General features: G+C 37.3%; 1 protein-coding gene across 5 annotated transcripts in view; it reads right to left on the reverse strand.

Annotated features, from left to right (window-relative positions):
* The window catches only part of LOC132914321 (octopamine receptor beta-3R-like), a 112416-nt gene that overhangs the window by 13408 nt on the left and 76230 nt on the right, over positions 1-22778 (reverse strand). For 3 of the 5 annotated variants that reach the window (XM_060973350.1, XM_060973352.1, XM_060973351.1), the window contains exon 3: positions 20649-20949. The exons of the other annotated variants lie outside the window; for them this stretch is intronic. In XM_060973350.1, the coding sequence (XP_060829333.1) occupies positions 20649-20949 (301 nt within the window). The remainder of the gene's footprint in view (positions 1-20648; positions 20950-22778) is intronic. 5 annotated transcript variants of the gene reach the window in all.

Genomic DNA, 22778 nt, shown 5'->3' on the forward strand with positions numbered 1-22778 from the left:
GAGAGTACGGTAAGCGACAACTTTTCATAGCTAAAGTAGAAAATTATTAACGTTACAATGATGTTTAGTTTTATGATTAGGCGAAACTATGGAAAAGCTGACTAGTCTCTGATTTCGATGACTTTTGAGTATGTCGTACAAGTCAATATCACTTATTTCGAATAATCTTCTTCCTATACATGTAAGGGGTGAACTCGCTCAGATTCCGAGATGTTCGCGAAAAGAACAGGAAATTTATTGAAAAATTCCGGACTGACGGCTGAATAAGATAATAGAACTGACAAAATTGTCTCTAGCGTCAGATTAATCAGAAAAATTGTAGTGCGTTTTGAAGAGTTTCAAAGAAAGAAAGAAAATGTGCGAGAAAAGACTCGGTGTTATACATGTATGAAAGACTGGTAATTTTGATTGATAAGAAGGCATAGTACTGTTTCAAAGACACGTTAGCTTCTACAATAGTTGTGAAACCGGATAAATATGTCGATGACTTTTAAATTTTAGATGTCAGATCGTAGACGTACTACAGACTTAGAACGAATATTTTACTCTCCAACGAAAATTATCTATTAACGGAGTTATAATACTTAAAGGTTGACGATTTGAGTATCAAAATATGAATAATAATGAATTGTTCAGTTATGCACGATTAATGCACGATTGTGATATAATTAAAGCATGAAAGCCGGCACATTTATAAATATCACGGTTGATAGAGAATTTTATAACAATGAAATGAATGGAGTGAAAATTTGCCGAACAAATTTTTGTTCAAAAATTCACCGGGATCATAAAGCGCTCGTTAATTATAATTTAATACAACGAACCGTTTTAATTTTTTATATGGCGGTGAAATATTCCATCGCGTTTCCATATTTCAACACAATATTCCCATCATTGTGCATTATTCGTTTGTTTCGCGATATTTTATTGCAGGATAACAACGATTTCCCTTCTTTTTCTTCATTTAAATGTTTTCTGTTCATTATTTTGTTTAAAAACAGAGAATGATTTTAATTTTCTAACGACGTTTCAATTTCTAAAACAGATTATACGAGTCTCTTACTGTTTTTCATTTTTACCTTGGTCTGGGAAAATATTTGTTCAATCGAACAAACGGAAACACTCTATTGTCGGAAGAAATTTTCACCGCACAACCATCGATTTCCTTCGCACAGTATTCAAGTCCTTCCACGCTCGATCGTTTTCAACTTTTAACTAGATCTTTGTATTATCGTTCATTGTTCTATCGGAACGACCTCACGTCCATGGTATTATTTAATATCGCAAGAACGGCGCGCGATTGTGCGTTGCGCACGTTGACGAACCTCATTGAGAATTAATCTGAATTCTAGCACTAACATCTCGATCGTCTGTTTGGGCAGTAAGAAAAAATATGTTGGAATCGTCGAACGAATTCGAATATGTTCTGTAGTCACGTTTTGAATAAAAGAAGAGTTCGGCAGTTGCATTCTTAATGAAAAGGATGGGATTGACATTTAATTTTGAATAATTTATAAAAACTAGAAATCGGTTTCCTAATAATTTCAAAGAGGTCTAAACTGAACGAATAGTAGAATGAATCGAATTTTATTTTATTTCGGTTGGATATCTGAGAAAACGTTAGTGAATGTGAACGTTTTCTTGCGTTGATTTTGATCTTAATTACATTCGAAAATATTGTTTCTAAGATATACGAAACATTTTCCAAATGAATTGAAATAAATGAATAATATTTCATACCGAATACATAGTATTTCGAACGAACAATAAAATAAATATCGCATCTTTAACAATTTAGGATGATAAAATCACTCGCGTTTACTGCAACGTTGGTATCTAATATCCCACTTTGATCGAGAAAAACAGAGAAATATTACTGATAGAGAGTTGCGTTGATACGTACTCGAGAAGGTGTTTCGTGGGCGTCGATCGAATCAGTACGCTGGCATATCGAAGCAACGAAACTACTGTTTGTTTGTGCGATTGTTAATTATAACGCGGTTGAAGGGTTAATATAGTTCGATCTAATTGCACAATTAGCAGACAAATACAATGATAAATGCGGTGGTATACAGAAACTTTTTGCAACCACTGTTGGTATTTGCGTCGTTGATATCTCTTCTTTTTACGAAAGATAGCGAATCAGTTTCGACGGAGTGATGTCCAAGCAGTGTTTAGATAATGCACAGCTGCAGAATGAGAAAACGGTCGCGTCCAAAAGCCGAAAGCCGAAACCCGAAAGCCGAAAGCCGAAAGCCGACGGGTTCGCATGCTCGAATCCGGTCAGCCAGATTTAGATTGGTTGATCGATGCTCACCGGCTTCTTCGCTTTCGTACGATCGATGCGCCGCCCGTCTATTAGGATGCAGGAAGCTTCAATCCCGTGCAGCGGCGCGGCCGATTTAAGTGTACACACGCAATTACTTGTCGGTCTATCAAGCACGCCGACGAATTCATACGGTTCGAAAAATGTAGAATCTTCGGATTCGAATAGTGGAACATCGAGTAACAGGGTTAAATATGGAGATTCTTGGCTCGTAACTCTGGTCGTGAGCAGACAGGATCGATTTTATACGCGGTAGATTTTGATGGATACAGAATTTCGAGAAGAACTGCGTTTGAAAGATATTATTTGACAAATCTAGCAAATGTGTGACTATCGTCTTTAAAAATATAACACCAAGGATGTAGATCTCCTTTGATTTCGAGATATAGATATTATACTCGCCCAATAAAATATAAAATACATTACTCATATATTTATGACTTTTTAAATAGTTGGAATTTAAACATTTAAAACGTTATCGAGAAATTTGATATACTTCTTGCTTATACGGATATTTATATCTAAACACTTGACTATGACTGAAATAAATCTTGCGCGATATTTAAAATGGCAACATTTGTAACAAAAATATTAATCAATCATCGATAATTAATAATAATTAATCGATAGTCCCCTCATAAGTACAATATATCTGTACGTGTGTGCGCGTGTGTGTCATATTTGTACGAATTATTCCATTAACTAGTCTATTATGGAATAATCAATTATATTTTATACAGTTTGATTCTTTCATATATATGTGTATTCATACTACAGTGAATCATGGAAACCTTTTATATATATATATATATATATATATATATATATATATATATATATATATACCTATCGAATTTTTCGTATTATGAAAGTTACTGAAAACGCATTTTGTCGCTAAATCATTTACAGTTGTATATCGATACTATTCAAACGATAGGAGCAATACATGCAAGCGATACAATTCGATCTCTGCTAGCATCGTCGAACAGTATGTGCCATTATGTGTCAAGAAAATCCGTAGAGCCATCACTTTTACTATAATATTCTATATTTAAGCGGTGTATATAGATATATAGATCCCGGGACTGACTGTACATCAGCGTGAATTTCAGAAAGCCACTAAAGATTTAAATAACAGTTTTCCTAATAATTCCTGATGATTATTCTTTAACCAATAGTAGCCCTCTTTTAATCAGCATTTCCAAGCATTTCCTAGCATCTTGAAAACTTCACTACGATGACACAGGAATCGCGTGCCTCTGTGAAAACGAACGCTCGACCGCCTGCCTTAAACTTGCCAACGATGAAAATTTATGACGTTTTCGGTCGTTTCATCGGTGTTTGTTTGAACGAGCGTCAACGCTGCAATCTCGGAGAAACGCGCAAGTTCTCGCAGATCGAGCAAATAGTTTTCAATGTTAAACATTTTAATGGAGATAAGATGTAGTTAGTTGGAATTGGTAATGAGAGACGACCGATGGATGTCGCTTCGTTAAAGCCACTAGCGACTGAGAATTGTTAGGCAGATCGTCAGCTTCTACTGTTGTTCTTGCACTTCGAATTTCATTGGCTGAGCTCGGGTGGTACAGAATTTGTTGTCTCCTTCTTCTTTCCTCGCTAACTGCTAAAAAAGCAACGATTGGTTGCGTGCTGGATATTATTGTGTCACGAACAACACAAGAAACTTTTATTGTGGTTGTATTTCAAGAACACGATATGCGCTAAAACTTGAAGGTACCTATCCAGATTCTCGCTTATTTCTAACAGTAACCGTAACCTCTTATGTCGGAGGCTATGGCTACGTTAAAACTTTTTATACCTTTCCTTACTGTGCGAACAATGTATTGAGAACAATGTATAGTGATACGGTGAAATTAATTGAAAACCAACACGTTTCTGCAGTTGTTTCTTGCAATTTTATAGAAGAAAATCGTATAATAAGCAATAATTACTTGAGATTTGTTTTTTTCTTTAATCTAGCACGTCAGTCGTATCGTATATTCGTTTACTTCGTAGCTTAGAATTAACGCCACTTGATACAAAGTGCAACGAGAATTAGAGCAATTTGCCTCGAACCCTAAACAGCATACCTTCGGTTAGGACAGTGCGATATTAGTCGCTATTAGCAGTAGCAAAGATGGGAATAAGACTCGAAAGGATAGTGAAAATCAACGCTGTATCAAAGAAAGATCGTTATTTAATACTTCTACTCGTATATATCTCCTCGTATACTTTTTTTTTTTTTTTTTTTTTTTTTTTGTAACGTTATTACTTCCTTACTTATATTTGTAACTTTATTATTACCTAAGCTTCTAATACACGACAAGAATATAACAAGAATAAAATAGTACAATGAATATATTAGTAGAACTAGGAATTTGTACAAATATATCCGTAGTCTACTTACTACACAACCTGATAGAATACATTCACCATTCTTCAAGAAGCAAAACCCGACGAGCCACCGCAACCTCAAAATTCTCCAAACGAACAAGAAAAGAAAGAAAGAGAAAAATAAAGAAAAAATAATCCTCCGAATTTACATGAGAACCTAAATGGCTTCCATCCTTGATTCAATTACCACGTATCTCGAGTGTGTTGCAAGATGTCAGGTGATTGTAACCATTGTGGACCGGTGCAAAAACCATTCGGTCCGGTTGTCCTCGTAATCGTGCTGGTAACGTGGTGTAATTGGCGAGTGGAGGCGCGTATGCCTCTGCGAAATTACGCATGGAGAGTTGCAGAGTGAAGACACGACGGATACACGACGCACGTGACTTTAAGGAAACGACATTGTCCCACTTTCGGACAATATGCGGTTCTAGTTGAACGAGGATTACCACGTCGCTTTTGTCTGACTGTAGTGAATCGCACAAGCATTCGTAAATTGTTTTAATTACAAATATCGATCGTGGGCCATTTATCTTGTTACTTTTGCAAAGTAATCGTGGTGTAACGTAATTGCTAGTTGCGATGTAATTGTTATTTTGCAATTTCCGTTGGGTCGAGGATTAATGCAGTTCCGACTTATTTACTTGTGTACACCTATATTATATACATTTTTTCAATATAATTATAATTGTTACTGGATTGCGGATTTTGTCGCACTTCTATATATTTTTATGAACATAACTGAGAAGAAATCCGACAAATTAGTTAGAGGTACTGTCACCTACCATTTGATTTCTATAATTTTGAAATACGTTATAGAAATCAACGTTTCGAACACTTTCTTCCTACATATATAACACAGCCTTAATAATAATTTTGCGCCGGTAGCAGCGTATGCGTCAGTATTGATTGTCAAGCAGCTTAAGAAGCGTCGCAACGGCCCAATATAATGACTTTACCCAAGCCGAACACTCCTATCTTTTGTCCATAGCGTATAGTATGTATGGCATAAGCGACTATTGGACAAGCTTGGATGTTCTGCCGATCCATCCGATGAAAATCTTGTGGCGCAAATGCATACACGTCAGGCTGTAAGAAATGTCTGTTAGTTATAACTCGATTAAAAATGAATATCACTGGTCTATCGAGGTTGGTCCAAATGTCAATTACGCCGTTTACCGCCTAGCGCTTTCTGTAAAAGATCGTCATCTAACTGGCCACCACCTTACGGCGTCGCGAACGGAAAATAAAAAATAACCAAAACCTAATCCGATATCCACGATTCAAATGCATGCAGAGTAACGAACATGCCAGTAGCTTAAGAAGGTCGATTTTTAAAAGATGCATCGTCAAAAGCCAGGAGATCGTTACACGTCAACAGGTGGATCGAAATTTTGTACGCCTTATTTCTCTGGAAAACGATCCTCGTTTTCAGCTTCGGCGACCCTAAAAATCCCCTAAGATCTAAAAAGTGTCATTGTTATTTGACACTCAAACGGTGGAAAATTAAATCATTCGTTCAAACATGGCAACCATCTCTGACCGTAGACTGTCGTAAATTTCGCGTCACTTTCAATTTGAATCTCTGCGAATATGTTGCGAGAATGGACATTTTTCGAGACATACATCGACTTGTAAAAAGTTATGAACCTATTATTCGTGTGGAAAAACTATTAGTACTATTAGTAAATTAGTAAGCTATTAAACAAAAGGATTTTTACGGAAAACTGGAGAACGCGAATAAAATCATACAATCTTGCGTTCGTGCGAAATCCATACGTACTAACAACACTAACAACCAAACATACATATGCGCGGTATAACGGTAGAAAATTCTTCCATCGTTGTGATATTAATTATTTGTATTAGAAATATTACAAGTTATAGCATTATACATGTATTCAAAAGTACGGTTTTAGATTAGATAGATAGATAGATAGATGGATAGATGGGTAGGTAGATAAATGGATAGATGGATAGATAGATAGATAGATAGATAGATAGAGAGAGAGAGAGAGAGAGAGAGAGAGAGAGCCAGAACCAGAAGATTTCTTACCGGTCTCTTATTATTAGAAATGTGGTACACTAATTTAAAGAATGATATCCATCGTATAAGCGTACAGTCGAAAAGAAGTGCAAGTAAGTGGAATACTTACTCATTTTCCACTTTCTCAACACGTCGTATATTCGAAACGTGTAACTAGTTGATATTACCATCAAGATTCTCATTGTTCGAGTAGTTAGGTGAGGGCAAACACAATACACAACGACGGTCATCGAATTCAATACATATCTAATGTGTCCGCCGCCATTGTCGAAATGTTATTCAAGATCGAATGAGCCTCGAAAGCTGCAGGAGCTTCGTGTCTGTTGCGAGTCGATTAAGCAGTAAGAGGTTCTTAGAGGTAGGCGACACTTTAGGACGACTTTCAACGGGCACGTCCTGCGTTTTAGGAACTCTACCGATTAAATTCATGCGAAGAACGAACGCTCGTGCGAGTTACGTTCTATTTATATTGATAGTTGATTGGATTTGCGGTGGAAGATTGCAATTTCACTTATGTAAGTAATTATACTTATTATTCTTTGAACTTTCTTTTGTCCGCCTTTCTACTTTCAGAATTTATAATATTGTGTTGCTTGATTCACAACCAATTTACTAGATAAACACAGTCATCGTAGACCAAGACGAACGTCTTGAAGAAATACAAGTCTAAATAAACCCAACCACGAATTATCAAGAAGTAATAAGTACCTTTTAGAAATTCCTTTTATCTCTCATGTTGGCTAAGACTTTGCGAAAAAGATCTTTTTCTTTCTCAAAATTCGCTACTCAGCTTCACCAAGGAATTCAAACCTGCGAATCCCCATGAGTGTTCATGAAGAAAGAAAAAGAAAAGAATATCGCATTAACGTACATCGACAATGTCGATTCGTAAAATCTGAGCTAATAAAGTCTCTGGTGATTCTGTTTCAGAGCTTTCAGTCGCGAACTTAATGAGATTCGTCTTCCACTTTTATTCTCATCCTGGTCTTTACCCCTTCTCCTCCTCTTCTTCGGCTCCTGTTTCCCCTTCGTCTTCCTTTAAAGAAAAGTAAAACCGGGTAGATACTTTTTACAGAGTCGTATATCGAATCAATCTTCTCGACGACGAAGGGCCAAGGAAAGATTGGCTAGCAGCGAAGAAGAAGAAGAAGAAGAAGAGTTTGAAACCCAATCCTTTCCTTCGGCAGAGTTTGTCGCATAACAAATTGCATTAGACGCTGAGAATTAATGTCATTCTTTCTCACCGCTTTTGTTATTAAAGACACGACGCGATTCAGAGGTGGTGTGGGAGAAATCGAGCGATCTATCCTTACCGGTCACGTCGACGCTCCAGACGGAAACCGTCTATCTCCTGTCGATCCTCGACCGGAAGAAAAATCCGACACTGTCTGCTGTGACTATCGAGAGAAAATGTAAAGTCGGTCGTGAGAAATCGTTCGCCGTTTTCTTAATTGATCGTTATTGGTATTACGAGGAAGAACGTTACGACCATTATCAGTTTTAATTTTAAATTTCGGCTGCTCTCTTGACAATTAACTCCACGATAGGCACTCAAGATTTAAATATAAAAGAAATATCTGTTGCCATCCAAGATCGTAGAGACACGCTGTAACTTGGTTGTAACAGCGAGTGTCGTTTTTATCGTTACGATATTTATCACGTCGTGTAAAGCTACGCTGAATATTCAGTCGATAGAAGCGTCGATGTAAATGGAAATCGCAGTCGTTTTGTTCGAACATTTTCCATGGTGTCGTCTATCATATCGTATTATAGTCCGCATCGGGGTATGGGCCGCGATGGACGTGTGTGTGTGGAATACGACGGTGAATTACGATTCCGACAGCTGGAACTGCTTGCTGAATTACCTATCGTTTGTTTCGCTACCACGCACAACTATGAATAACCGTATGTCTTAAATTGTCATCGATTAACAATCGACGACGTTCGTGATTAGCTGATGAAGCATTTGATTCGTTGTAAAGATTATGATTTGCAGATTATGATATGATTTACAGATTAAATAGACAGAAAATGAATAAAGGAATCGTTACTTGGACTAGAAATGTCTGTTTTAACAAAGAAACATTTAATTCACTACCCTCGCTTAATAACCTAACCCTCGTAACACCCTTTAGTTTTGATACTAGTTTACCCTACTGAAACATTCTGAATAACGGACTGCATATAATATGGCAACAATCAAGAGATTACATAATAAAAACGTCCGTTGGCTCGACCTCGAAGTCGTACCTTTTCAACGTAATGTCGTCCGTCGTCTGTTGGTAAAACATTTAAACATCTTTTCTCGCAGCATACCCTGTAACGACCCAATTCTCAAATTCATCGAAATCCTGACTAACAGACTATTCAATCTGCACGGCAAATCTACAGTCGGAAACGAAGCTTCTTCGTAGGATCTCTTATTCTTTATGTAAATTCAATCTAGCTAGATGGAGCAGATCTTGTACCTTCGTCGTCACTTCATCCAGCTCTGTTTCTATAAAATTTTCTATCCCATGCGTTCGTCGGCTGGCCTAATTTTTTCACGAAAGCCTATTCTGTATTCAGCCTATCGTTCATAGATAGCCTGCTGCTCGTCCTTTCACCGATGTTCTTTACGTCAGGATTCGTCGATGGAATCAGCGTACGTGTTCTTCAAAAGAAGATCTTATCTCGCCTACAATTTCTTCGCTCAACTCCCAATTCATAAATGATCCGGTAGGATCAAAAGCGGCGACCGCCGTTATTTCTCCATTTCTAGATGCGTTCCTTTATCACGATGGCCTTCATATTTCTAGTAAAATGCGATGTGTCTGCCTTTGAAAGATTTCAGAGATTTATTCTGTTGCTATCGTGAATAGGTCTCGTTCACGCGAGGTCACATTTCCGACGACGCTTTATTGCATAGATTTACAAGCCAATACTAATTTTTGAAATTTTGAATGCTACAAATATCGAATACCAAATAACGTTGATGACAAAGCTTCGACGAAAAATGATTTGCACAGCATTCACGAGGCAACGCAAGGTAGAAGACATTTACATCGAGATATCGATGCTTTTCATCATCTCAGTGCATCGGTAATAAAAAAAAGAATATCGTACAATACCGTAATATACTATAAAAATAGCGAAAGGAAATTCGCTAAATACCATAATAAAAATTTCTGCGCCACAGAACAAATATTACAATGATATTATGAAAATAATTTATTCTACTCGTGATTTATCGTCTATTTTGTTTCTATTTTTGTTAGAATTCGAGGAGATGGATAATATCCCGTCGTAAGATTAAGAAGAACCCTCGCCAATTCTGAAGAAAATACGTTTTCAGAGCCTATCGAGTCTTCTCTAATCCCTGATCGCTGTGTTTGCTAGAAAAGAAAAAAAGAAAAAGAAGAGAAGAAGAAGAAATTGAATAAAGGAAAAGAGAAAGTAAACGATTCCCAAGGAGTAAACGTGAAATTTCAACAACATTAAAAAGTTACAAAGCGGACGAAAGAAAATCCAATAATCTAAATAATCGCTTCAATGCATGTACATTAAAGCGAGTTAATTAGCTTAAAGAACACCGGTACTTGGCGCTCTCGCAAAATTTTCACACATATTTAAACTACTCCGATGCTAATGCAAACCAAATCCTAACCGTTTCCACTCGTCCGTTTTTCGTCCATTCTTCGTCCATTCTTTGTCCATTCTTCATCTTTAAACTTCTAATTAACACATTCTAATTGTACGCGACGTCGTAGAAACGATTCGTAGCGTTTCAATTTCAAGCCTATTTCTATCCATGGCTTCTAGCGTCCCCCCCTCCCTCGGCCCCTTTTCTGTGGAGCTTGCTGGCGTCGTTTCCAGATATCGAGCGAGTGAGCGAGCGAGCGAGGAGGGCGAGGGTGTCCCGGGGTGTTCCCGTTGGAGCTGCCTGCTGGAACCGCGTTCACTGACCTACCCTATACCGCAGCCTGCGAGAGATCAAATCCCTGCCACTGCCGCACATCCCCGTGCAACCCCGTGCAACCCCTGTTCTTCTTTCTCGTGTTCCTCCCGTTCATGCCATTTCTCTCCCCCCTCCACCCATCCTTTTGCCGTTCGCAGCTGGTTCTTCAGAATCATCTTTCGCTCTGTTAGACGTCGTGTTTCAAACCGAGAGAACCGGCAATTCTTCGTCTTCGTCGTTTCCGACTTCTTTGTCACGGTGTTACATATGGAGAGAAAATGTTTTAATTATTCGAGCAACCGTCGTTTTCTGCTTACGGACGAAGGTTGAAAATGAGCAGGCTTGTTTCGAGGGTAGATTTCAGTTGATGGTCGTATTACTTGTATAACGAGAATTGAAACGGATTAGGTACAGTTTTCTGTGGTTGTTTTATGGCAGTGACTTGTCGTTCGTGGATTGGTGGGTAGCTAGTAATTGGATCGTACGTTTTTCGAATATGATACCCTTTTTGAGGGAATAGCAGGCGTGAATCTTGAAACGTTGATGTCACTATTATATTTGTGTTTGTGTTCTAAAATCGAATGGTAGGAATCGTTCTTAGAAATATTTGGCTAAAAGTTTGGAAATTCTATGATGACTTGGCATATTCATTTGTATAAGGCTTGTTAACTTTTTGTATTAAGTATTACTTTAATGCTATTAGTTTAGCGATGTATATTATAGGCTAATGATATAATATGTAACTAAAGCATATATGAAAACGCAAAATATCTGCGAGTGATATATATTATTTGTATTTATAATGAGCTACCATGTAGCGATAATATTTGTTTAATTAATTGCTCGTTGTCTATGCCTATAAATCTCTGTGATACCTTTCAAAAGTAATAGGATATTTATTTGAAATAAATTTATTCATTTTCTTTTTCTTATTTGTTGTGTCTTTTTGCTTATTTGTGAGAAAAATATTCGTAATTAATGGAAAATAAGCAAGAATCTCGCCATGCTTCTATTTTTTCTCTTTTTGCTGTTCTTCTTTTTCATCTTTTTCTTTTTTCCTGGCTACGAATAAAGAAACAGGTTCTAACAAGAGATACATTTTGCTCCCTAAATATTATACGGAATATTACATTTTTAAATTTTTTATAAATAATTCTACAGTTTCTTTCAGCAAGATGGAAAAGAATGGTGCAAATAGAAAGTTCCACGAGAAATTACGCATTGAAATCTTTTCAACGTTTATAAACGTGTTGATAAAAGTCGACAAATTGCTCGATTTCCTGCAATAACTACCAAGCTGAATTTCCACATCGATCTCAGATATTCAATCCAAATATTCCCGAATGTCATAATCCCCGACTCATTTTCGCTACATCCCCAAAAATTGTAGTAATTATCCCCAATTTGTCCACCATTTGCTCGGCACAAATTAAAACTTGAAACCTAAAAACCTCGTTTCTAAACCAAAAGAACAGATGGAATAAAAGAGCAGAGATCGGAGAATCAATCGGTGGTGAGAAAACAAAGGAAGGCGGGAAAGGAAATATTTTTCTTGCGGTGTCGGAGCTCTCGCCGACGACGGTGTGAGCGACACTGGAACGACAACGAAGGAGTAAAACGGGTGTGCTTCGAAGTTCATCCCGGGAATGGGTCGGTGCAGTACGGCTTTATATTGTTTCTACGCGAGGCAATCGAACCATAAAAATGGTTCTTCGAACTGCGATGTGCCGGGCTACGTTAATCGTCATCGATGCGAATGAATAAAGAAAGTTATATTACGTTATTTTATACTCGTTTCCAACATTTCTTATTCTCGCATACAGCATAATTTTCTGTCGATTATTTACCAATACCACGGTAATTAGCCAACTTGTTACTTTTTTTTTTTTTTTTTTTTTTTTTTTTTTTTTTTTTTTTTTTTTTTTTTTTTATATATATATAGAAGGAATACCTGTATGTTCTGCTAACATTCGTGTGCTATTGCTGGAAATTGGCCACTGCGCCCAAATACATACTTGTAAGATGCAGCGTACGAAGAATTGAAAGGTTCGCAGCGTATTTTCGCAAACGTGCCGTCCGTGTATCGCACAACGTTCACCGAACCGTCAAGGATTTCTCTGCGGCTTTCTTCGTTCCTCTCTTTCACGACTATGTCTGTTTTTTCTCTCCGTTTCCATCTGGGAAGATTCACGAAGGTCTCGCGTATGTACGACTAGTCGCCTTTGTGCGCCCGCTTTCTGGGTCAGTTTCTAAATAGGCTTCCCGGCTCATAAAAATCTGCGACGTTTACGTGAAAAGAAGCGCGCCGATTCCTGCGGGAAGGATTCACGAATCACGTCGACGCTGTTTGACCAGGATTCTCGGCTTGTTTTGATACTATGCGTTAAGGCTATGTTGATTAATTATCTGACATAATTAAGCGAGTAAGTTTTGTTAATAAAGTGTCTAGAAAAAGTATTAACACGCATCCTTATGCTTCGATGAAACGCTGATATTTAATCAAATTCTATACATCATCGTTTTCACAGAAACAAGCTCTTAGTAGTTAGTAGCCATATAACAGTACTGCTAATTGCAAATGATACGAAATTTAATATACTTGGATCTAATTAACATAAAGTGTTGTACGATATTGTTCGATATCGTGCAAACTAAGAATAAGGTCTTTCAATATTGGAACCACTCGTACAAAGTGCTCGTGCTCGTGTTTATGGTTATAGTCCGGGGGGTTTATATCCCATATACGTATATATGTACATATATTTTCGATGTAAAATGTTGGGATTTTCGGTTTTCGTTTCTTCGGTATGATCGATGAGAAATGTATCTTTGAGAAATGAGGGATGATCCACGTTATGGCGATCTCGTTATCTCGTTATTTATGGGCGTCGAACGAACGTTTATATCGAAAGAAATTCTCCTAGTTCACAAAGAAGACGAGATACATGATGAAACAACGGTGCGCGAATAAATCGAACGAAATCTGCCATTTGTGTATCATTTCGTTCAAACTTCAGCATGTATAGAGGTATTTAGAAAGTAAAACAACTTGTACCGATTTACGATTATCGTGTACTTTTTGAACGTACATTTGTTTTTTGTTCCTTTTGTATCAAACGACGTCTCGCGCGTGTCATTGAATATTTTTGAAGGAAAGTTTGTTCCAATAACGTTATTAGTATCTAACTATATCTATAAAGTAATCATTATTAATATCTAACAGTTGACAACGACAAACAGCCGAGCTGCTGTTCTCTTTTCCCTTGTTTTTCTACTGTTCTTGAAAATGGCACAAGTCCAATTTCGCAACAGACGAGTTAAACATGTATAAATCGTATCTCTCTTTTATTACAATACTCGCGACGTTAAAGCCAATGTGTTGAACTATTCTTGTGAATTAATCAGTGTCATCTAAATACGAGAGAAAAATGTACGCGTATGTTTCTCCTATATTCGATTCCTCAAACCTTCAACAGGAAACAGGGAAATATGTATGGTAGAGAGCAATTATATTAACAATTACGTCTTATGCAACAAAGTTTGCAGTATCGATCGGTACAACAGAAAAAGAAAGTTCTCGTTACGGAACGCGCAGCATCAAGTACCACCTACATAGTTCCGCAGCGGCGTAAAACTTACTTTTGCTCGGATTTCAATTATTCAGCGCGCCTCTGCTGTATTTAGGTCATTATCGATGCTTTGGTCAGTCGTGCCAGTAGCTGTAATAGCGTAACTTGAATTCTATCGATCATCGTTATACAAGCGAAAGTATCGAGTTCTTCAACCTGAGTTCTTAATCCCTCTTTCTATCCAGTTCATCGTCAGTCGTTAAAAGTCATCGAATTACTTTTACAGTTTTAATAGATTCGGAAGGATATTATTCTTGATTAGAATCGAAGTATCTACGCGAAGAACAGATATTAAATTTACAAGGTAGAAAATTGTACGGTAGATCAGCTAGGTGGTTAGGTTATTCGATAAATACAATTTTTTCAGTAAAACGTCTTTTAATCAGGTTCTACGTTTCATTTTCGTAGTATAAATTTGTGCAATCATACAGCGAAACAACGGTGCTAGAAACGATTACACGAGACTTGATATAGTAAATACAATAATGTGCCGATGCTTTCTATAGTGAGTGCATGTATACGTATAACGTAGTATAACTTCAGACATACTGATTGCTACTATCCTGGAAATACGGATCGTGGATCCGGTGGCAGGGTTCGTCGGGATCATTGAAACGCGAAGGCTGTAGAATTGCACGAGTAGATTACCAATTGCCAGCAAACACGACGGTAATTGCGACGAAAAATGTGCCTAAATTTGATATACATAGTACTTAATCCGAGTAATGTCAATAATCCTGATGTCTACTATACGCTCGGTATAAATTCCAGTGAGCAAGAGCATACCAGAGAACAACAAGTTTACGTGCAAGCGCGACATAAATGTCCGCAGGAAATAATATCTAAACAAATAACAATTTCGGTTTTGAGTGATACGATGTTTATCGTGGTCCATAAAGAGTCCTGTGATGCGCTGTGTACGATACGCGTACGATCAAACGACCAAGTAAACACGACCTTCGGTATCGTTAAAATATCCATGGTAACTTATGGTTGAACCACGTATGTATGTGCAATTTGTTGGCAAAAATTAGCCCCACCTGCCTTACGTAAATAGACATCGGTAATGTCCAACTATCTGTTCGGCATTTAAAAAGTTTAGAATTTTGTAAATTTAATCCGCAGATTTGTATGAATTTAATGTTTTGATTTTTGTTTAAATTCCCCTTAGATATATATTAATAATAATCGTATTAAACGCAGTTTTTCTTCGAGACGAGCAACACTACGCGGCTTGGCTTTGTCTAGAAAGGGACAGAATACAGAGAGGAACTCTTAAATACTTAATAATAATAACAATAATAACATAAATCCTCTGCTAAACGATTGTACGTTCACTGTACGTTCGACGTTGAAAATGAGAGTGAAAAATATTTTTACACAATTATGCGAGTATATTTCACTGTAAGTACCGTTAAGTAGCTCCACCGCTTTATAAACCGTGAGATCCAAAGTGTAAAAGACAATAGTAACTGCGAGATCGCGCAAAGTCTTGGCAACATTTCCGTCTGGCTGTTGTCCATCGTGACGATCATTCGTGGAAGATTCATGCTTCGCTGTCACCAGTCTACGTCGCTGTATTTATATAACGTGCAGTGTTTTCGATTTATCGCGCGGCGAGAACGACATCGCCGGTTTAAATATTGCCGAGATAATGAGACCCCCGGCCGCGTAAAATATCGCAGTAGCGATGGCAGAACAGGTTGCCGTTGTCGCGTACGGTGGCTGAAACTGTAACGTAATCTAGCATGGGACGGCGAGCAAGGGACAAACAGTCGCATTTATCGGATAATGGGCAGATGATAGTGGCTACTCTGACGTTTAAGAACGATCCTTTAGTCGCCATTTTTTCTACTCTGTTTACGGGCTATTTCATTTAGAGGAAAAGAGTATTTTTAAGAATACTTTTATTCCTGTTTGACAGTGTGTTGTGTCGCGATCATTCTTTGAACATCGCGCCATGTGTTCGCAATCTACATTTGTTTCATTAGCTAAAATTCTTTTTATTACCCTGCATTACTAAAATATAATTACTTGTCAATTATATATTTACAGTTACAATTATTTTTAATATTTTGAAAAATCGTTGTAATTGAAAATGGATTCGATATCAATAGGTGAAAAGCGCAGTGAGTTTCACACAAGCAGTTATTAAATGATAAATAATATCGAAATGATAGGAAGCATTTTTATTGTATTCTTTAATATCGTGTACCGTAATTCCCATTCTTCCCCTGTCGTTAGAAACGCAAACGCTGATAAATCAGCGAAAATATGTTGGCATACCGCAACTAAATCGCCTTCTGTCGTTCTTTTTTTTTTTTTTTTTTTTTTTTTTGTCGGCGTTTGTTGCGCTCGAATCGACGTTTTCGGCAAGGATAACAAATGGTGCGTTTATTACGAGCGGCGAATCTGCCAGCGGCGTTAATTTAGGCGAAATAAATTTAGACGTAAGCACATCGACGCGACGGCCGAGACAAAATTTCTCGCCTGCCAGATACTGTCGTGGAAACTGCAACAGCTCGTCAAAAAACTATCCAACTGCTGTACATACAAGCTGAAGGGGATATTTATTTCCATTACAATGATTGGCACCTTGCGAATCGACTTGGTTCCCATCGGGCTCGAGTTTCTCCTTGAATACGGTCGGTGTCGGTACCGAGAAAACGTTTTTACTCGTCTGCCCGTCCAATTACGTCCACGAAACGTCGCGACACGGCGTATTAAGTCGATCACATACACGTCTGTGCAAATGACTTAAAACGGTAATGTACTCGATTCGAGGGTCGATAAACAAGTCGTTTGTTCTTATTTTGATCGTCTTATAATTAATAATAATAGCGATAAGTAAAAGCGGACAGCAGATCTTAAGATGAAATTTCTCCTATTTTGAGAAATATATATCGGAAAATTTGGAAATGGCTTGTGATAGAAAAAGAAACAGAAATGGAGAAATAAATGAAAATTCTAGTATTTCAATATAAAGTAATAAAACGTGTCAAGCAGCTTAAAATATGTAAGAAATGAATGAAAATTCTCATATTCTGATATACGTATATGCAGGTACGGAAGAAGGCATACGTGGATACAGAATTATGAACAGAGCATGCATATTATTGACAAACTATTGTGTAGCCACTGTATAAAAAATTGGTTTGCGTGAAAATCGAACGGTTTCGAAATCGTTAGTTTAGAAGATATTTTAATCTCAGTATATATCGCAGAGTGATTGTAGTAACGATTACAGTTTCGAGAGATAACTGACATCGACGTTTGACGAATTTTACAATTTCAAACATCTTTCAGACTAATTTTCCACATAAATAGGTTAATACATTTTCGTATGTATGTATGTATGTATCGAATTTTTACAAATTTTACACCGAAAAATAGCTTCCAAGTAATAATTTTATTTTTAACGACTTTATTTTAAATTAACGATAAGAATACGCTGACGATGCAGGCTGCTCCACGTAACGCGTATCGCACTGGATCATACATCCGAAACCAGTTTTAATTTTTAATTTTTAATTCAGTTTTGCTTAATTTTCTGTCCTCTACCGTTCCATGGCTATAGCTTATCGTAGATGAACAGCACGCCCCGTATAAATGGTAGCAATATGCCTGGAACAAGACCCGATCCGATTCCGGTTTTTATTCCAAACGAAGTGGCATAACCATCGACGAAGCAGCGGAAAAAAGGGATATGGAAGGATGGAAAAATTACACGTGGTATCAGTCCCGGGTAATTTCGACATCAATCGTACGTCGTTTCTGATCGAGCAATACATAATTGGTACCGCTGGAATGTATTATTACGGCACGAGTGGTAAATCGCGGCGAAAGTTGCGGCCCCACGCTTTTTCAGCGACGCGTTCCACGATTATTCTCGTTCCCCTTCGCTTTGACTGCGATTTCCATTCGATATTAAAAGCGACCCAACGTTTGCCCGTCCGCGTGCATACCATCTTCGTTCCGTCAAGAGTGAAATTGCAGATTCGAAGGGAAACGAAAGGAAACGCTCGAATTCAATCGTCAGCAAAAGGGTTTTTGTTGTTACAGTGATTTCACTTTGGCAACGGTCACTGTAATTTCATGGGTTATCGGTAGATGTTTATTACGTAGACGTGTATGTATTATTTATGAGAAATTTAAAGATATACAAATGCACAGAACGTGGTATATAATATGCGGAAGGATGTAAAATGTCGAAAGTTGAGCATTCGTTAGAACGGATAATTACTAAGTGAAAAAATAATCTATTCTTGAATCCTATTTCCTCGAGGTGTTTGTAGCACGACGATATCCCTGAAAAGTAAAACGCGCTGAGACTCGAGGAACCATGGTTTACACGCGTGTCTGCTGACAGTCTCTCTCTCTCTCTCTCTCTCTCTCTCTCTCTCTCTCTCTCTCTCTCTCTCTCTCTCTCTCTCTCTCTCTCTCTCTCTCTCTCTCTCTCTCTCCAGCAAGCAAGTCCTTTGATGTCTATCGTATCTACCTTCTAGCTACGTTAACAAACAATTGAGAAACGGACAGAATGGCAACCTCACGTTACGATGTACGACGTGTTGAACGCCGAAACTACAGATTTACGATTTTGTTTCGTACGATCAGCAATGATGACAAGATAGGGGGTGAAGAACGTTGGCGTTATTCACGATCCTCGATAAATAACAGGAATTCAGGATCCTGCGTGCAAGGCGACAAGAATATTGGGTTTCGCCAGAAGTAGGAAAAGAAAGATAGCTTATTGAATAAAAATAAGGAAAGACACCGGCAGTGCAAATAGACGATCGGCTATCGTTGACGCTGGTAGTGTGACTTGACACTGTTTTGGCAGCTAAAGCTAGAATAAGCTGCTTTTATTAGCAAGGTTCTGGGAAGAATGATCGAGTTTTCGAAAACGTACGAAAAAATGCGAGAGAAACTCTTATTATTTGTATATTATTTATTCCTGTGTAAAAACCTAAATCCATGTAATATTTCTAGTAGTATGCTATTTCTATAATAATCGTGTCGTCTTAATAACGAACGAACTCGTACATGTTTAGTACTTCTTCGCATATTTCTGTAAGAACGATCGGAATTAGCGACAAAAATCGAGCGATGAAATTTCAGTTTATTTATTATCTATACCGATTTTATCTTCCTGTGATCGTATATTAAGACGAAATAAATGTTCGTACGTTCATTATTTATTTACATTTATGTATGTATTTTAAGTTTTTGGAAATAGCTGTTGAATCGCAAGAACAAATTCGACAAATTTATTCATTACTTATACTAATTTCGTCTTTTTATAATATCAACTTAGTTTAGTTTAATTTAGAAGAAAATCGGTATGTTTAATAATTGTTCATTATTTATTTACGAAGGAATCTATCTAGAATGTCTAGAATGTATCGCAATATGCTAGAAGAAATATACATTTATTTATTATTTATATCAATTTATCATGTGCCATTCGAAGAATCATGTGTTATTTATATTAAAGTTATTTCACACTGTATACTCAGTGACGAATGTTTCAATTCATTACTTGGTGGTCCATTACATTAGTCAGTCCGTTAGTCCATCGCCGTCGTACAGCAGATGCCAAGGCTTAAACTTGAAACTGATACAGTATATAGAACCTATTCGGACGTTCGATTATAAACAACAATCGAACAACATCGAACGGTAAAAGGAAGCGAATATTTTAAATGTACATAGTTAATTATATCATACCCTCTGTGTATTCATCGATCAGATTATAGTTTTCGATTCAACATGCGACTGATATGATGAATTATTGAACGAATGAAAAGGAGATTTAACAGCAGCGAAAACAACGACGAGTAATAACGAATCGATAGCATTCGCAACAATTAGCAATAGGAACGACCGTATGTAGTACAGACGGTATGATGCACAGAAATGTCCTAATACTTACTTATTAATAGTATATTATAATATAATATAACGTATTAATATATAATATAACGTAGAGCCGTAGGCGATCTATATCACTTTTTCGTATGAAACGTAGTCGCAATTTTACTCGTTCTATTATCCGAAAAATTCAGTAATCGGACTTTTCTCTGAGCAATTAGTTCGGATAATGCAAGCCCTGTCGTACTTATATTCTAAATTAGCAAATTTTCAGCACTCGTGCTGATTGCAACACTAATAACATGTTTCGTCCGTACCGTAAGCTCGGTGCAGTCCTTAAACCGAGGCTGTCCTTAAACCTGTCAAACATACCGTCCGTATTCAAAGACGTAGTACTTATATGCAGAGGGGAAACTCTGATGTTTCACTAGCCGCGTGTTCACTCACCGTTCTCCACGTTCAACTCCGCGGCGGTTCTATAAGACACAGGTCTGCCAAAGTCACTGGCGTCGCTCGGATGCAGCAACAACTGATGGGATGCCCTGGAATGATGTCTCGAGGTGGAGGCCCGATGCAAGTGAACGCTGTTTAGGACGGTATTGCTAGAGGCACGGCTGAGCGCCTCCCTTTGACGAACAGCCTCCTTGTAGATCTTGCAGTACATCACGATCATCACGAGACCGGGGATCCAGAAGGAAACCGAGGAACTAATCACCGCGTACGGTCGATTCACCTCGAACTTGCACACCTGATTCATCGACACACGCACAAAGTGTCAATCTTTCTTTTAATAAAGGGAATTGCGAGGAATTCGTGGTTTACTTTGTATTACGTTTTTCTCTTTTTCTTTTCCTTTTCTTTTTTTCTTTCTTTTTTTTTTTTTTCCTTTTTAAGAATTCGCGTTGTATCTTACGAAGCACTTAATCGAAGGTTGGACGTTATTGTTATTTTCATCGCGGGTCGCCGGATCGCAGGATCGCAGAATCGCAGGATGGAGTCTGTCACGTAGGAGCTCAAGGATAGGTCTGATTGTAGTAGGCAAAGAATATTTTTATATCTGCGTGTTTTTTAAAGAAATAAGTAAACTAGTTTGCTTGGAATTTGTATGAGGACTTTAAAAGTGACAGATTCTTTAATGCAATCTTTTATTTCGTTTCTGGTGGTGAAGTCGAATCTTTGACTAATTGGATGGAAATATATTTTGTCCGCACGTTTAGATATATTCGCGGTTAATATTAATTGCGTCTAAACCAGAATATCCTTTAGTCCTATTCTATAGAATTTAATTTGTAATAAGTAATTATGAAAATGTATAATCTTAAATGAACGATATTTTTAAAATAAATTTACTTGAGTAACTCGTAGTGGATTTTCTAACAAGTTTCTCTCTATTTGGAACGTATTCGAGAAAAATTGGCATCTCTTTGAAAGAAGCAGAGTCTGATCGAATTCTTTTCTCTACTTATTTTTCTCTGATCTTAAAACAGCTTTCTTTTTAATAGCGAGACGAATCGGTCACGTAATTTCATCGTTCCGATGTTTCAAGTTGATCCGTATATATCTTTCTGTGTCCTGGCTTCGAAAGAGCAGAAATGGCTCGGAAAAGTATTTAAACAAATTTTAGTGACGATCAGCTTAGAAGTTAGCTCTATTTTGAACGATCAACGAACTTCAGATGTGTTAATTCGTATTATTAAATCATTCAAGAATTTCTTTCAATTTTAGTAGCAACGATATTTCATCAAAAACAGTACGAAAAACAGTACGAAAAATAGTACGAAAAGAAACTGAAACCGAACGATGCAACGCTATTTTAATCGATAAAGTCTGTAGAAACCGCTGTAAGCACATAGACTATGGAAGAGCTACTGTTCGAAGGACAGAGAAATATGAAAGTCGAGAACACTGGGAGAATTTCGATTAACGGAACGTCCATTGTGCGAACGGTTCATTGTACCTGCTGTATTATCGGAGCAATATATTTCGACCTGCCATTCAGCTCCTTTCCTCGACGGTATTTTGCGGTAAAACCTCGATTAATCAGAAACTTATTAACCGCAGTTTCGATTATTGGAAAATGATGTATAAACCATGCTATCTTTTTTGTCTTTTTTTTTTTTTTTTTTTCTTCTTCTTCTAAATACGCGCTGGAAAAGTAAATAACGTACGACTTCTTTTAAACACATTTAATCATTTCGTGCTAGTAAACGCAAATACGTGTTGGTAAAAGATTTCGCGTCGTTCTCTATGAAATTCTTCTACTCCAATTAAAAATTGTAGCCGGTAAAAGAATCGCTGTAACTTTCCAAGTATTAAATATGAAAAAAGAGATTGTACATATACTTTTATGCGAGCAGCGCAGCGGTTGAACGATAACATGAAAAGGAACTATTGTTATATGACCGACGCGAAATGTGTTAAAAGAGGAATTTTAATACAATGTACTGTGAAAAGAACTGGAATGGTTGTACAAAAATAGCTGTGATAACTATACTCTGTTAAAGAAATTGTATAAAATCTACTTTAGGAGATGCAGAATATTTTGTATAGTTATTACTTAGATATTCGTTTAAAGAA

Source organism: Bombus pascuorum, chromosome 14 (genome assembly GCF_905332965.1).
Source record: "Bombus pascuorum chromosome 14, iyBomPasc1.1, whole genome shotgun sequence".
Taxonomy (NCBI): Eukaryota; Metazoa; Arthropoda; class Insecta; order Hymenoptera; family Apidae; genus Bombus; species Bombus pascuorum.